The 16,963-nt window shown below is 37.6% G+C and overlaps 2 protein-coding genes across 2 annotated transcripts; one reads left to right on the forward strand and one right to left on the reverse strand.

Annotated features, from left to right (window-relative positions):
• The first annotated feature begins 124 nt into the window (after positions 1-124).
• LOC117982603 (very long chain fatty acid elongase 7-like) lies at positions 125-9,726 on the forward strand. Its single transcript, XM_034968965.2, has 5 exons — positions 125-457; positions 2,869-3,059; positions 4,048-4,122; positions 5,680-5,976; positions 6,824-9,726. The coding sequence occupies exons 1-5, from the start codon at positions 391-393 to the stop codon at positions 7,046-7,048; spliced, it is 855 nt and encodes a 284-aa protein (XP_034824856.1). The 5' UTR covers positions 125-390; the 3' UTR covers positions 7,049-9,726.
• Positions 9,150-14,753, reverse strand: LOC117982604 (very long chain fatty acid elongase 7-like). The gene is made up of 5 exons (XM_069498662.1): positions 14,674-14,753; positions 12,920-13,114; positions 11,393-11,463; positions 10,735-11,034; positions 9,150-9,371 (listed from the first exon to the last, which is right to left on the reverse strand). Exons 1-5 carry the CDS (start codon positions 14,732-14,734, stop codon positions 9,150-9,152), a joined length of 849 nt encoding a protein of 282 aa, XP_069354763.1. The 5' UTR covers positions 14,735-14,753.
• Between the last annotated feature and the right edge of the window lie 2,210 nt (positions 14,754-16,963).

The following is a 16,963-nucleotide window of genomic DNA, read 5'->3' on the forward strand; positions in this document are numbered from 1 at the left end:
ATGACGACGTCACTGTTGGAATTAATAGTAACAAAGTAAATTCAAGTTCATCTTTAAATGGCTGACCTATCTGACTTAAATTAAAAAAAAAATCTACGGAGTTACTTTTCCTTATATATAGCAATACAATGATTATTCATTACAATACAATCCCTTACTTGCGAAATTTAAAGTGGCTTAATTATACAGTGGATTTTTCATTGTTAATTAAAATATACAGTTGCATTGTCAATGTGACGATACGAACACCACCAATCAACTAGTAACCTAATTACTTGAATATAAATTACTTAACAGTTATTATTTTATTATATTAAAATAAAAAGTAAACATTTAATGATAATAAGTGATAAATAAAAAATCTAAACAAAATAGTGTTTTTCAAAGAAAATGGATGTGAGTTCAGTTGCTAACAATGCTACGTTGTCGGAAAAAATATGGAATTTCAAAGGAAAAGGTAATTTTTTTTCTAATTAACTTTTTTAGACCAATTCTAAGCACAACCTAATTTTAGAGTACTCGCACCCTCTTCTTACTATTGTAATATGAAAAGGACAGAAGCAGTTTGACATTACTATGTTTAATTTTTAGATGGTAAAACCCGTGATTTTAGCACGCACTCGCGAACCTACTGTTTAAATTTGTATTGTGCACTAAAAGTCACGTTCCGTTCCTTTTTTAGCATTGTTAAAAAGAAAAGGATGCAGATACTCTAAATTTAGTTTAGAGTAAGACAAAGGAATCGGTGCCATTTTAAGACTAAAATGCAATATTCGTTATGATTTTTCGAAGATATTCATCAGTACCCTTATCATGCGAAAGTGTGTTTGTTTGTTGATTTATTGGATTGTCCTTCAATCACGTCGCAACGGTGCAAAGGATTGACGTGATTTTTCATAGGTATAGATCTTAAAGACCTGGAAAGTGGCATAGGCTTCTTTTTATCCCGGAAAATCAAAAAGTTCCCACCGAATTTTTTAAAGAACCTAATTCCACGCGGACTAAGAAGCGGGCATCAGCTAGTCTAAAATTTATAAATACTTCACTCGTTAAAAAAATCCATGAAAAATTAATTTGCACACTTACTTGTTCATGGAAAATTTAACAATACATTTGTACAATTTCGTGTCCGGGCACGCATCTCTAAATTTTCAAAGTTATGTGAATGCGACTTGCTTTATCGGTGAAGGAAATCTGTATGTCTGAGAGTTTTCCATACTTTTTTCAAAGAGCCTCGATAGCTCAACGGTTAAAGGAGCGGACTGAAAACCGAAAGGTCGCCGGTTCAAACCCCACCCGTTGCACTATTGTCGTACCTACTCCTAGCACAAGCTTAACGCTTAATTGGAGGGGAAAGGGGAATATTAGTCAGCATGATAAACTTGGCTAATATTCTTTAAAAAAATAAAAACCGGCCAAGTGCGAGTCAGGCTCGCGCAATGAGGGTTCCGTACTACGGTCGTATTTTTTCGACATTTTGCACGGTAATTCAAAAACTATGATGCATAAAAATAAATAAAAATCTGTTTTAGAATGTACAGGTGAAGACCTTTCATATAATATCCCGCTTGTTATAAGTTTTCTTACATTGAAAGTTGAAAATACTAATTATTAGTTCATGACCACAATTTAATTTTTTTTGTTCGATCTAACCCTAAATTGAATGAAAACCGTGTTTCAGATTTTTCCCCAAATATCAGCTATAAGATCTACCTACCTGCAAATTTTCATGATTCTACGGGAAGTACCCTGTAGGTTTCTTGACGGACAGACAGACAGACAGACATACAAACAGACAGACAGACAACAAAGTGATCCTATAAGGGTTCCGTTTTTCCTTTTGAGGTACGGAACCCTAAAAAAGGTGTGTGAAGTTTGCCAATCCGCACTTCGCCAGCGTGGCTATGGGCACTATGGGCTGGGCCTATGACCGTTCTCATTGTGAGAGCAGACTCGTCCTCAGTAGTGGGCCGACAAAGAGTTGGTGATGATGAAAATGATTACAAAATTCTACGACTAGGCATATCCACGAGTAAAAAAATATATATAAGTAATTTATTCAAGACATTGACACTAATCAAATTGATTGTATGTAAATATTTTTAATCAAATTTCGCAAATCCCTACTTTTGAAAAATAACGTTTACTTAGTATGTTTGTGTTTAAAAAACATAAACTAATCAAAGGTTCACTTCCGTCCTTGAAGTTATTCAATACCTAAGTTAAAGTAACTAAGTAGTACTGAAGAACTTTACCGACGATAATAATTTTATGATACGTCAATTTTATGATACGTCCGCGATTTAGGTATAGGATGGATTTAGTTTTTTTAAAATCTCGTGGGAAAACTTTGATTTTCCCGGTAGTAGTAGAAAAGTAGTCTATGTCCTTTTCCAGTTTCGTCCACGTAGATTTAGGTTTTTTAGGGTTCCGTACCTCAAAAGGCAAAAAGGAGCCCTTATAGGATCACTTTGCTGCCTGTCTGTCCGTCGCGACGGATTTGATTTGATTGATTTTTGATTTATTCATTTATTGCAATTTGCATATAAACAGACAGACAGGCCGTCGTGTAGTCTGTCAAGAAAACTTATAGGGTACTTCCCGTTGACCTAGAATCATGAAATTTGGTAAGTATAGTCTTATAGCACAAGTAAACTCTACTTCACTCAACTCCACTCTACCCCACTCCACTCCACTCCACTCCACTCCACTCCACTCCACTCCACTCCACTCCTCTCCAATCTACTCTATTCCACTCCACTCCACACTACTCTACTCCACTCCACCCCACTCCACCCCACTCCACACCACTCCACTCTATTCTATACTATTTCATGGTTTAATTTTCGAATGTTATCTTGGTTTCAGTGGACTTTGTCGACGGTTGGTTTCTTATGAGTACTCCCTTCCAATTATTCTTCATCACGTCCTTTTACTTGCTGTTTGTGCTTAAAGTGGGTCCTGCTTACATGAAACATCGAAATGCGTTTAAAGTTACCAACGTACTTATTCTATACAACGTATTACAAGTGCTGTACTCCCTGTACTTGGCCATTGTTGTAAGTATTACACACATTTTAAGTACCTAACACAAACTAGTGTTATCGCGCTTGTAATAAGTAATTTGCCGCCTTTGAAACGGACGTCACGTGATCTGTTGTGTCTACATCTTGTGTCGATTGTATAAATACGGGTGGTTGATGGTTTTTAAAACTAGTCTCGTTCTGACGCGAGACTCAACCGACTATTAAATGCTTATTCTTCCACTTGCTATGTAGGTATTTGCTACTTTACTCAAGAGAGGTTAGGACTTCAGAGGATTGTAATTGGGTCTGATGAATCCGCATCCGTAGCTAATTCACACATAAGACTGAGGCCATACGATGCGTTTTCCATGCGCTGCGGCCGTGGCGCAGTGGTAAGCACTGTGGTCTTATCAGTGGGAGGTCCCGGGTTCGATTCCTGGCAGGGGTTTGGATTTTTATTTTATTTTATTCAGATACAAGTTAGCCCTTGACTGCAATCTCACCTGGTGGTAAGTGATGATGCAGTCTAAGATGATAGCGGGCTAACCTGGAAGGGGTATGGGGTATGGCTGGAAGGGGTATGGAATTTTATAATTTCTCTGGTCTGGTCTGGTGGGAGGCTTCGGCCGTGGTTAGTTACCACACTACCGGCAAAGCAATGCCGCCAAGCGATTTAGCGTTCCGGTACGATGCCGTGTAGAAACCAATGGGGCATGGGTTTATTAAAAACTGTTATACCCCTTCCAGGTTAGCCCGCTTTCATCTTAGACTGCATCATTTTTTTTTTTTGTTTCTTCATCATCACTTACCAGCAGGTGCGAATGCAACGGTTAAGGAGCGGACTGCCTTCTGAAAGGTCGCCGATTCAAACCCCACCCGTTGCACTATTGTCGTATCCACTAAGGGGAAAGGGGAATATTAGTCAATTAGTCAATAGAAAAAAAAGTAGATATAGGTAGGTATTACATGGAAACATGCTTTTTAGTATTTCTCATTGAACTCTCTAATATTTTGTTTTCAGGGTACCAGTATTATTTGGACAAACGGATTACTATGTCCATCATGCCTTATGGAAACAAAAGAGAGTCGCTATTTGGTGAGTATAAAGAACTTCTTTTAACCGATTTCACAATTAATGTCTGCATGTGTTGTACCGGGTGTTAAAAAAGAATGAAATGATAGAAATGAAACTGCGTAAATAGCACACGGTAGGTAGGATTTAATAATATAAAAATGTTGGTACAAAAAAACTACCGCGGCTTAGCTCATAGGTCGGCACACAAAATTTGTAGGGTCGTGGTGTTACGTTGATTTCGGCCTTTGCCCTAGCGGCAGTAATGTGTACCTACTCCCCTCGTGTTGACGGCCTCGTAGATGGTGTGAGGCCGGGAGTTCGATGTCAGCAGATGTTGCCGTGGGTACCCGACGGTGCTGAGCACTGCATAATATAATTAATTTAAGGGAACATTTCAATAACGCACATTTTAAAGGCGTCGCGTCCACCATAGAAAAGGTGGACGCAACAAAAAAACTTACACACCCAGCGTCAAGATGCGCCGGGTGCATAATCGCGGTCTGTCAATCAAACCAACTTCAAGCCGTTCTATTCGACCTGAAGTATAAAACAAGCAACAGCAAAGATTGCGTTTGGAAATGGGTGTTGCTATTCGCAACGCCTAAATTTAATAAAAATGCAAATTAATTAAAACTATACTTAATTACGTTTAAAAATAAGATTTATAATAATAGATAAGATAAAAAAATAATATAAATAATAAATTCATGTAACGCTTCGTTACAGTGTGTATAATATTTTCGCATTATTTCGTACAAGCTGATGCCCGCGACGTACGCGTGGATTTAGATTTTTGAAAATCCCGAGGAAACTCTTTGATTTTCCGGGATAAAAATCTAAAATCTTCCTGTGTCACTCTTCAGTGACGTCCTTCAATCACGTCGCAACAGAGCAACGGATCGACATGATTTTTAGCATAGGGATAGTTTAAGACCTGGAGAGTGACAAAGGCTACTTTTTATCCCGGAAAATCAAAGAGTTCAAACGGGATTTTAAAAACCTAAATCCACACGTATGAAGTCGCGGGCATCAGCTAGTAAAATATAAAAGTTTCATTTGTATGAAATTTCACTATTTCTATTCATTTACTAGATGCCCCGGCGAACTTCGTACCGCCTAACAGTCGATTTTTTTTCAGGATTTTTTTAAAACTTTTCTCTTTGTAAGAACCATCCTTGTACTTCAAGGAATATTATTTTTATTTTATATTTTATTTACACTTTATTGCACACAACACAAAGTAAACATTGAAAAAACACAATACAGGATCTTAATCTAATAGATTTAGCTTGCAAAGGCGGCCTTATCGCTAAAGCGATCTCTTCCAGGCAACCTTTGACGAAAGGAATCACGAAAGCACAGGTTGGTGCGGCAGCCGAAAATGGCCCTAGGTATTATTATAAATTAGACTACATACACAGTACATTCTAATCATATTCTAATAATACACAAATATATACAAATATATATACCTATATACATATCTCTATAATATACTACATATTATGAAAAAGAATAAGCGAAATCGGTTCAGCTGTTCTCGAGATTTCTACTTATTTAGTCTCTTTTCTATTTCAGATCACATCAAGCACCTACTTATACTTTATCGCCAAATTCACAGAGTTAATGGACACAATGTTTTTCGTCCTCCGCAAGAAAGACAACCAGGTCACTTTCCTCCATGTATACCACCATACTTTAATGCTTTGGACTTCCTGGCTGACACTGAAATACGAACCATCGTACAGTCTAGTGTTCCTAGGCACCATAAACTCGTATGTGCACGTGATCATGTATGCTTACTATGGGTTGTCGGCGTTCCCCGAAATGGAGAAGTATCTGTGGTGGAAGAAATATATCACAAGGATGCAATTGGTAAGAAATTTAGTTTTTCAGAGTTCCGTATCGTACACAAAAGACCCTATTCAAGCCTCAGCTTTTTTTTAACCGACTTCAAAAAACGGAGGAGGTTCTCAATTCGTCGGAATCTTTTTTTATTTTATATGTATGTTCCCCGATTACTCGAAGACGCCTGGACCGATTTTGAAAATTCTTTTTTGTTTGAAAGGTATACTTCAATGTTGGTCCCATTTAAATTTGGTGAAGATCTGATGAACATCTTCGAAGATATATTATAATGGAACTCCTCAACGGATAAGAGTAAATTATTGCTCGCGATCAGTGTAATAGCTTAGTAAACAGTAGATTTTTAACCAGGCATAGCATATTTTAATACCATGGGGCCACTAAAAATTGTGAAATAAATTTTTTTTACAAAAAAAATAAAAACCGACTTCGATACACAAACACTTTTTGTAAATTTTTTTTTATTCATTACATGCGCACGCTTGACCACGATCACACCTAATGGGAAGTGATGATGTGGCCTAGAAGGTGTCAATTCACTCTTGTTTTAAAAAAGAAGACTATTCAACGATACCCCACGCTATGGGGTAGACGAGAAAAAAAAATCATCCCCACTTTACATGTAAGGGAGCTGCCCTAAAAAAAAATATTCATCACAATTTTATTTCACCACTTTGTCGGCGTGATTAATACGTATACCCATGCCAAACAGATTTCTAGCACTAAGTGCTAATAGTCTCTGAGATTAACCGAAGACGGACGGACGGACGGACTTGGCGAAACTATAAGGGTTCCTTGTTTACTACGGAACCCTACAAAGCAACAGGTACTTACATATCTTTATTTCTGTTTTCAGACCCAATTCGTGTTAATTCTGGTGCACGCATTAGCAAACTTGAAGTACTCCGGTTGTCCGCCCTCCAACACTCTTCTGATTACTATAGTCCTAAATGTGTTCTTATTCTTATATCTATTCGGGAGTTTCTACGTTACTTGTTACATAAAAGCAAAAGGAAAACAAGCGAAGTGCAAAAATAATAACGATGTACAAAACCATGAAAAATATGCGAAATTAAACTAACTCCTTATTATGGTTCTTGCATTTCACGAGGGCGGGTGGTTCATGCTTGTGTTTAAGTCGTATCGGTACCTATAAGTAAAGTACCGACACTAAATGCGTGCGTTTGCGAGCGCTTGCTCGCGACTGATTGGTCCGACATGCACGCACACTTACGCAATGTCCGTGTATACGACGTAACCAAACCACTAGTAAAGTTCACTCGCCTTCGTGAATTGCAAGAACTGTACCTAGTACCGATATACAAAGATTGTGATTTTACGATTACCTACCTATTTAGGTATGTTATTAAATGGAACTTTAAGTTTTTTTTTAATTATTCTAAATACTAAGCACGCTGAACGACAAACGAGAGGATGTATATCTGCACATTGATACTGTTCCTGATTAACGAACCAATTGCGTGGCAGCATAGAACCCACCTACACCGTTATTATCAAAACCTAGCTTTAAATCCTGTAGGATACTTGCCAATGAGCAACAATGGGACTAATGTAGGTACAAATAAGTCCCGCAAATTGCTATTGCGCTGGAACCATGTCTCATTAACATCGAAATGACGTTATTTGACTATATTTAAGTAAAAATATACCATCAGCTCGAAACTTCATTCTAGTGCTGACGTCACTGAAATGGCGAAATGGGACTTATTATATATTCTGTGGTCTTGTGGCATAAGTGTCTTAGCCTTTTTAGCGTTTTGCTTAATTAAAAATCCATACTATCCATACTATAATATTACAAATGCGAAAGTGTGTCTCTCTGTCTGTCTGCTAGCCTTTCACGGCCCATCAGTTCAAACGATTTTGACGAAATTTGGTACAGATATAGCTTGCATACCGGGGAAGGACGTAAGCTACTTTTTATCTCGGAAAATCAAAGAGTTCCCACGGGATTTTTAAAAAACCTAAATCCACAAGGACGAAGTCACGGGCATCTCTAGTCTAGTACTTTATAAATTAGTACCGATGTCATATTGTACGGGAGCGGTGTGCAGGCTCGACCGTACCAAAGGGGAAATCTCCCACCGAGCGGTTGGTTGAGCTAGGTAGCGCCAGCTGGGCCGACGGTTGTATCTTGAAACTTCTATATATACAGATTGCAGAACACTCTGTTAGTGCGAGTACTGTCGGCGGTACATTTGTTCGGGATTATGTCATCGATTGAACAGCGCCATCTAGCTTCTATTGTGGCGACCGCCACAATATCAGTAGTTACCCATATTATAAATGTGAATGTGTGTTTGTTTGATGGTTTGTTGGTTTGTCCTTCAATCACGTCGTAACGGAGCAAAGGATCGACGTGATTTTTTGCATGGGTAAAGATAAAGACTTGGAGAGTAATATAGGCTACTTTTTATCCCGGAAAATCAAAGAGTTCCCACGGTGTTTTTAAAAACCTAAATCCACGCGGACGAAATCACGGGCATCAGCTAGTGAACTTATAAAGAAAACTACAGCTGCAATTCAGTTATGCTTTATTTTATTTTTACCATTACACTTAGAACTATTTCCTGGATCAGTCTTCTTGTTTATATTCTTCATGTAAGTTTTTATGTAAAAGTCTAAGAATAGATACACGAAAAGGAACAAATGGAATATCGTCGCCAAAAAGAAAATATCTATTTTGTCACATTTTGCCATTCTGAAGGACACGTAGTGGTGTGCCATAATTGTAAAAAATTGTGCCTGAAACCAAGATTAAGCATAAATGGTACGCTGTATCAGTACCCTTATTATACATCAGTACCCTTATTATACATCAGTACCCTTATTATACATCAGTACCCTTATTATACATCAGTACCCTTATTATAAATCAGTACCCTTATTATAAATCAGTACCCTTATTATAAATCAGTACCCTTATTATAAATGCAAAAGTGTGTTTGTTTGTTGGTTTGTCCTTCAATCACGTCGCAACGGAGCAACGGATTGACCTGATTATTTTGCATGCGTATAATCAAAGACCTGGAGAGTGACATAGGCTACTTTTTATTCCGGAAAACCAAAGAGTTCCCACGGGATTGTTAACAACCTAAATCCACGCGGACGAAATCACGGGCATCAGCTAGTGAACTTATAAAGAAAACTACAGCTGCAATTTAGTTATGCTTTATTTTATTTTTACCATTACACTTAGAACTATTTCCTGGATCAGTCTTCTTGTTTATATTCTTCATGTAAGTTTTTATGTAAAAGTCTAAGAATAGATACACAAAAAGGAACAAATGGAATATCGTCGCCAAAAAGAAAATATCTATTTTGTCACATTTTGCCATTCTGAAGGACACGTAGTGGTGTGCCATAATTGTAAAAAATTGTGCCTGAAACAAGATTAAGCATAAATGGTACGCTGTATCAGTATCCTTATTATACATCAGTACCCTTATTATACATCAGTACCCTTACTTTTATTCCACTTATCTGTCGTCTATTCCTCTCTTATTTACTGTTGTATTTTCATTTATATATATATATATACATACGTATATTATGTGTATTTACTTTATTTAATTAGTACACCCCTTCCGCTTTCTTTAATTTTTATAATATCCTCTACCCTAAGGTTGCCTGGAAGAGATCGCTATTTTAACGATAAGGCCGCCTATTGTACATGCTGTATTTGTTATATGTCTATTGTTTTTGTTTTGGTGTACAATAAAGCATATTTTACTTTTACTTTACTTTTACCCTTATTATACATCAGTACCCTTATTATAAATCAGTACCCTTATTATAAATCAGTACCCTTATTATAAATCCGTACCCTTATTATAAATCAGTACCCTTATTATAAATGCAAAAGTGTGTTTGTTTGTTGGTTTGTTGGTTTGTCCTTCAATCACGTCGCAACGGAGCAACGGATTGACCTGATTTTTTGCATGGGTATAGTCAAAGACCTGGAGAGTGACATAGGCTACTTTTTATTCCAGAAAACCAAAGAGTTCCCACGGGATTGTTAACAACCTAAATCCATGCGGATGAAAGTCGCGGGCGTCAGCTGGAAGTGTCTAAGTCCCGCAAATTGCTATTACGCTGGAACCATGTTTCATTAACATCGAAATGACGTCATTGTGACGTCAGCCGAAATAAAAATATACCATCAGCTCGAAACTTCAGTCTAGTGCTGACGTCACTAAAATAGCGGCCATGCGCATTAGCAATTTGCGGTACTTATAGCAAGTATCTATGCCTTGAATCTAATACAAACGTTTACAACAAAACCGGCCAAGTGCGAGTCAGACTCGAGCACCGAGGGTTCCGTACCTACTACAGTCGTAATATTTTTTCGTCATTTTCCACGATAAATCAAAAACTATTGTGCATAAAATGTAAATCTGGTTAAGAATGTACAGGTAAAGCCCTTTCATATAATACCCCACTTGGTATAGTTTTCTTACTTTGAAAATTGAAAAACTAATTATTTGTTCATGAGCACATTTTTATTTTTTTGTGATGTAATCAGAAATTCGTGGTTTTAGGATTTTTTCCTTTACTTGTGCTATGAGACCTACCTACCTGCCAAATTTCATGATTCTAGGTCAATGTCCAGTACGAGTACCTTACAGGTTTTCTTGATAGACACGACAGATGAACAGACAGACAGACAGCTCCTTTTTCCTTTTATGGTACGGAACCCTAAAAATCGTGAAAATGGTAGAACTAATGAAGTCTTAAATCACTTACTAGTTGAAGCGTGGTGATATACTTTTTCCACCATAAATATTTCGCCATGCTAGGGAAGGCCGACAGACCATAATATGTGTACATGACAGCATGAACGAGGGCATTGATTCCACCTATGAAAGTCGCACTGGGATAGACTGAATCCATCTTTAGGGCTATCCATGTAACTATCACGACCATCGAATGGTGGTACACATGCAGGAATGTCACTTGGCGGCCATTTTTCTTCAATACGAAGAAGATTGTGTCTAGTAGTTCCGTGATCTTTGCCAGCAGGAACGTATGACAACTTCTTACTAACTGAAACATAAATTATAAGTCTATCCGCGGGAAGAAGTTAGTATAGCGTTCCCTCTGTTACGCAATCCCAAACAAATGATAGAGACCAAAATATCCCAGCGCGTTAACCATTTTGATTCACCAACCAATCACAGACATGTTTCAAAAACATTCGAAATCGTTTTATTTGAAAAGGATTAAATGTTATTTAACATTTGAAATTCAATTAGAAAACATACTTTCATTTATGATTGGTTGGTGCCTCAAAATGGTTAGCACCCACTGAGATGATTTATAAATACACATGCCTGTTTTGCCACCATGCCACATTTTTATGTGCCACATAAATCATAAAATATTATGTTATAAAAGTTCTTACCAATGATTTTCTTTCTACTGGATCTCCAGGACATATTGAAGGAAAAACACCATACGTTCGCATACAATTTACTGCCTGAAAATAAAATGAAATATCTAAGACATACAGATAAAGGAATCTGATGAGACTGAAAAAAAACCCGCTGCAGTTATAAGTTTTTTTTACCCTTATAGGCTTGCACTTGACTGCAATTATACCAAGTTCAAGTATTGAATACTGAATACTGATGCAGGCCAAGGTGGAGCGCGCCTGCCTAGACGGTGCCTGTTAACCTTGGTGCCAAGTAAAGAACTTTTTCTTTTCATCATCATCATTATCAACCGATAGACGTCCAGTGTCCACAGCTGGACATAGGTCTCTTGTAGGGACTTCCACACGCCACGGTCTTGCGACGCCTGACTCCAGCGGCTCCCTGCGACTCGCTGATGTCATCCGTCCACCTAGAGGGGGTCTTCCAACGCTGCGTCTTCCGGTGCGAGGTCTCCACTCCAGCACCCATCCCAGAGACCCCAACGTCTATCGGTTTTACGAACCATGTGCCCTGCCCATTGCCACTTCAGCTTCGCAACTCGTTGAGCTATGTCGGTTACTATAGTTCTCCTACGGATCTCCTCATTTCTGATTTGATCATGTAGAGAAACTCCAAGCATAGCTCTCTCCATCGCCCGCTGAGTGACTCTGAGCTTTCTTATGAGGCCCATAGTTAGCGACCATATTATCTCGGATCCATATGTCATCACTGGCAAGTGGCAACACGCACTGTTCGAAAACTTTGGTCTTCAAGCACTGAGGAATTTTGGACAAGAAGACATCTCGAAGCTTCCTGAACGCTGCCCAACTGAGTTAGATTCGACGGCTGACCTCTTTCTCGAAATTGGACCTACGCAACTGGATTGTGTGTCCTAGGTATACATATAATATTATCGTCTACAATTTCGAGTGCAGAGCTCTCAACGAGTACTGGGTGAGGCGGGACATAAACATTAGACATGTTTTCGTCTTACTCATACTTTCGTCTTATTTCTTCTTTTAAAGTTTTTTTTTTTTTTAATTTATAGACTAGCGCTTGGCTGCAATCATCCCTGGGCGGCAAGTGATGATGCGGCCTAAGATGGAGCGCGCTTGCCTAGAAGATGCCTATTCACTCTTTTATTATATTGAACTAGCTTATGCTTAAATTTCAAACCCCTATTTTACCCCCTTAGGAGTTGACTTTTCAAAAATCCATTCTTAGCGGATGCCTACGTCATAATAGCTATCTGCATGCCAAATTTCAGCCTGATCCGTCCAGTAGTTTGAGCTGTGTGTTGATAGATCAGTCAGTCAGTCAGTCACCTTTTCGTTTTATATATTTCGATTAGAAATGAGGAGGCAGATCGCTTCTTACGTGTCCGGGGAATTTCGACTACGTACTGGTGCAGAACTTGGCGATGCCTTGCGGTACGCTAGCAGAAAGGTGAAGGAGGAACCAGGTTGAAAAGTTTTTCGGCACGTAAAGTCGATTAAATAAACCATAAAAGCCCATACTTACAGCAATAGCTATATAAAAAGACACGAAAACCTGGAAGATGTTGTATACAACCAGGTATTTCGTGACTTGAACAGGGTCCCGACTCTTCATGTACATTGGGCCCAGTTTCAGTACAAACAACCAATATGAGATCATGATTCCGGCTACGGGCATTGGCGAACTCATCAGGAACCAGTCATGGATATTCGGCACTGAAAAGTTTTTTAGATTTTAGATGTAGGTAGGTACTTACAGAAATTGCCGTGATAGCCTATACCATAGAGAGGTAATCATTCATCCAAGGCCTATACCATAGAGATAGTATACATAGAGGTAACCATAACGTGTTGCCGCTCTTGTACATCTATGTGTCAAAGAGGTATTGTTATCTCCGTCTTTTTCAGGGAACCTCCATTCGTGTAAAAGCGATAGCTCATAAAAGTCTGGCAACGTCGCTCTATCGGTGAAAATAGTGACACGAAGTAGTACTTAGAAATTCTTTGAGCTTAGTATCCATCCAGGTAATCATTCATCTAAGGCCTATACCATGTCAAATTTTTAATTAAACAACATTTTTGACGTTTCCAGTGCTACCAGATTTTAATGAAAAATAAATAGTGCGGGGGGCAAAAAGAATCACCAACTGAGTTGGTACAGTAGCTACGGGTAACTTTAGAAAGGTGTCTAACATTGTGAGTCGATGGTTCAATGGAATTAATGGTACACAAATTATAAAAAATTACAAAAAACATTCACAGTTACAAAAAAATCAGTGATCTCCATGATAGGCAAACTAGAAACAAAAATAAGCTAGCTACTCCTGCGCTCCGCCTCTGGAAGGTGCGAAAGTCATTTGTGGGAATGAGTGTAATATTTTATAATAAAATTCCACAAGCAATTTTAGACTTGCCTTTACACAAATTTAAAAAATGTGTTAAAAGTATGCTCCTAAAAAAAGCATATTATACAGTCGCAGAATATGTAAACGATAAAAAAGCTTGGATTTGACTCGCTCCAGCAATGCACGGGGCTGCAATGGCTTGTATAATACGGTATAATAACATTGTAAATTGAAAAATTAAAAAGAGCAACCGCCGAGTTTCTTGCTGGTTCTTCTCGGTAGGAACGGCATTCCGAACCAGTGGTAAATTAAAACTACCTGACTCATAAGCACTTTTAAAAAGTTTACATGAATAAAAAAACATTCTATTCTATTCTATAAAAAACTTTTTTAGGTTTAAGCGATTTAGCGTTCAGGTACGATGCCGTGTAGAAACCAAAGGGGACATGGGTTTATTACAAACTGTCATACCCCTTCCAGGTTAGCCCGCTTCCATCTTAGACAGCATCGTCACTTACCACCAGGTGAAATTGCAGTCAAGGGCTAACTTGTATCTGAATAAAAATAAAATAAAATAAATTACAACTTTAGAGCCTTGCATAACCAATCTATATCTATACTTTTTTTTTTTTTTATAATACTATTATATTATAAAGAGGTAATTGTCGTTAAGTTTGTTTGTAGGGGGTAATCTTTGGAACTACTGAACCGATTTTAAAAATTCTTTCACCAGTAGAAAGCTACATTATTCCTGAGAGACATAGGCTATACGGGATCTTTAAAAACCTAAATCTACGCGGGCGAAGCCGCGGGGATCAGCTAGTACTATTATATATTCTGTGCTTTAGCTCGCATGCCGTTCTGATAGCTCGTCTTGCGTCTGCTGATAGTTTTGCTAGTAACTAATAATAATTATAGTAACATAAGTACCTTCATCTTTTGTATTCCATTGAAAACTTGTCCTATTTAAATCTAGTGTCAGTGGCTCCATGTTAGGTTTTGGCACCGTTCCTTCTAGACTGCAACTAAAAAGTAAATCATTTTTAAAGTACCTATAATATTATAAATTATTAATAAGTAACATATTTTAATAATCAATGAAATTCGGTGTTTGGCCATAATGCAAGCGAATACAGAAAGATTTACGTTAAGCATTGTCGTAATAGTTTTTGATTTATCGTGCAAAATGTCGAAAAAATACCTACGACTGTCATACGGAATCATCGGTGAGCGAGTCTGACTCACACTTAGCTGGTTTTTTTAATAGGACTTTAAGCAATTAATTAATTAATTTATTATTTAATACCTATAGTTTGCTTTAACAATGAAGGAAAACATCATGAGGTAATCTGCCTCAGAGTTTTGCATAATTTTCTCAAAGGAGTTTGAAGTCTGCCAATCCGCAATGGACCAGCGTAGCGGAATATGGCTTAAATCCTTCTCAGTCTGAGAAGAGACTTGTGCTTAGTAGTGGACCGGCGATGGGTTGATCATGATGATGCTGATGACTGTTACGAATTCTGATAAATGGGTTGGCAAAGTAGTACTCATTACGTCATGGCTATATTTTATATCATGGATTAAAATATGCTAAATATATCATAATTATACGGTTTATATGAATCGATTAGCAACAAATTATGAGTGATTATAAAATCACTGGCATTACAATATTGTTACTACGTAGAACTAGATAACCATCAAGAATCTAACCACAAATCGTTAGTTTAGTGAATAGTTAAGAGTGGTTTAAAGGTTTTGCGTATTGAAGAAATTATTTTCCATAGTAATTTTTTTTTCTATCAAAAGGGCTTTGAGTTTCCCGCTAATACTCACACCGTACCTACATAAGTAATATTTATATAAATCAGTAGACTAGGTACGTACTTATAATTTCGGTTTATTTATTTAAATTCAGTCAATTCACCTTTTATTCACCTTATAAAATATGTATTTTGCAAATTTTTAGGGTTCCGTATGTGGCTATGTATGTCATCATTTCATCGAGGAACCTGGCTACGATGTTACAAAAGTATGCAAATACCGCACGCAATTAATGACGTATGATACCTCCTCAGAGTACTTTGATAGGTCTGTACCTCACTGCAATATAAGTTATAACATATCACAGGACAGATTGCTCCATCTAGTTACATTTCATCGTAAAATGCTTGAGGCTTTCTAAAACTCACCACTTCCAGTACTGCCTACTTACGTGTTTTTACCATAGTTCCTCGAGTCATTAATAGATGGCGGTAATAATAATTAACCAAGAATCTAGAATAATGTAACCTAGAAATAATAATAGTTGCCAAGAATCGGCCGTCGTCAAATTTCAGCCCAATCCGTCCAGTAGTTTGAGCTGTGCGTTGATAGATCAGTCAGTCAGTCTATCACCATTTCCTTTTATATAATACTAGCAGATGCCCGCGACTTCGTCCGCGTACTGGTTTCTCATGAGATCTGAAATTTTCCCGCTGCAAAAGGCCTCACTTACCTGCTCACTCAGTCTCACCTTAAGGCACGGAAGCCAGAATACCTAAATGCCAATCTCTAACTTCAAAAACATAGGATTTTCATATAACCCTTCCACCCCCATTTTACTCCCTTAGGGGGGAATTTAGTTAGATCCTTTCTTATCTGATATCTACCCCCTAGAAATAGCCTACATTTTAAATTTCAAGTAAAAATAACAATTGTTAAAACGTTTCTATAAAAACATTGCCCCCCTATTTTACCACCCTTAAGGGGGGAATTTCCCAAATTGAATTATACAGATTTTTATTATTTAAAGCTAATAACCTAAATGTCGATTTTCACGTCTCTAACTCCAAAAACATAGGACTTTCATACAACCTTCAATTTTGAATTTTTCAAAACCGTTTCTTAGCTGATTTACCTACGTTCTAGAAATAACCTACCTTCCAAATTTCAAGTTTGTAGGCTTTATTGTTTCTGAGATTTCGTGATTAGTCAGTCAGTCAGTCAGTCAGTGAGTGAGTGGTATTTCTCTTTTACATATTTAGATTTAGATTTATGGATTTCCCATATAAAAAATCTGAATGTCGCAAAGCTTTGCATACTTATAAAGGTTTATTTTGCTTCAAAAACAGTAGGTAACTTCGTCAGTTTCGGGCAGGGGAGTCTAAAAAAACTGGTATCCATTTTGCCACTAAACGTCGCTGCTTGCTACACATGTAGTACAACAATCCGGTAGAGT

The sequence above is a fragment of the Maniola hyperantus genome, chromosome 5 (assembly GCF_902806685.2).
Source record: "Maniola hyperantus chromosome 5, iAphHyp1.2, whole genome shotgun sequence".
Lineage (NCBI taxonomy): Eukaryota > Metazoa > Arthropoda > Insecta > Lepidoptera > Nymphalidae > Maniola > Maniola hyperantus.

Excerpts from the sequence above, each read along its gene's own strand:
- LOC117982603 (XM_034968965.2), top strand. The coding sequence starts at position 391 with ATGGATGTGAGTTCAGTTGCTAACAATGCTACGTTGTCGGAAAAAATA. Across the intron at positions 458-2,868 it reads ATGGAATTTCAAAGGAAAAG|TGGACTTTGTCGACGGTTGG; the intron begins GTAATTTTTTTT and ends TCTTGGTTTCAG. Across the intron at positions 4,123-5,679 it reads CAAAAGAGAGTCGCTATTTG|ATCACATCAAGCACCTACTT; the intron begins GTGAGTATAAAG and ends TTTCTATTTCAG.
- LOC117982604 (XM_069498662.1), bottom strand. The coding sequence starts at position 14,734 with ATGGAGCCACTGACACTAGATTTAAATAGGACAAGTTTTCAATGGAAT. Across the intron at positions 13,115-14,673 it reads ATGGAATACAAAAGATGAAG|TGCCGAATATCCATGACTGG; the intron begins GTACTTATGTTA and ends AAAACTTTTCAG. Across the intron at positions 11,035-11,392 it reads CAGTAGAAAGAAAATCATTG|TTAGTAAGAAGTTGTCATAC; the intron begins GTAAGAACTTTT and ends TTTATGTTTCAG.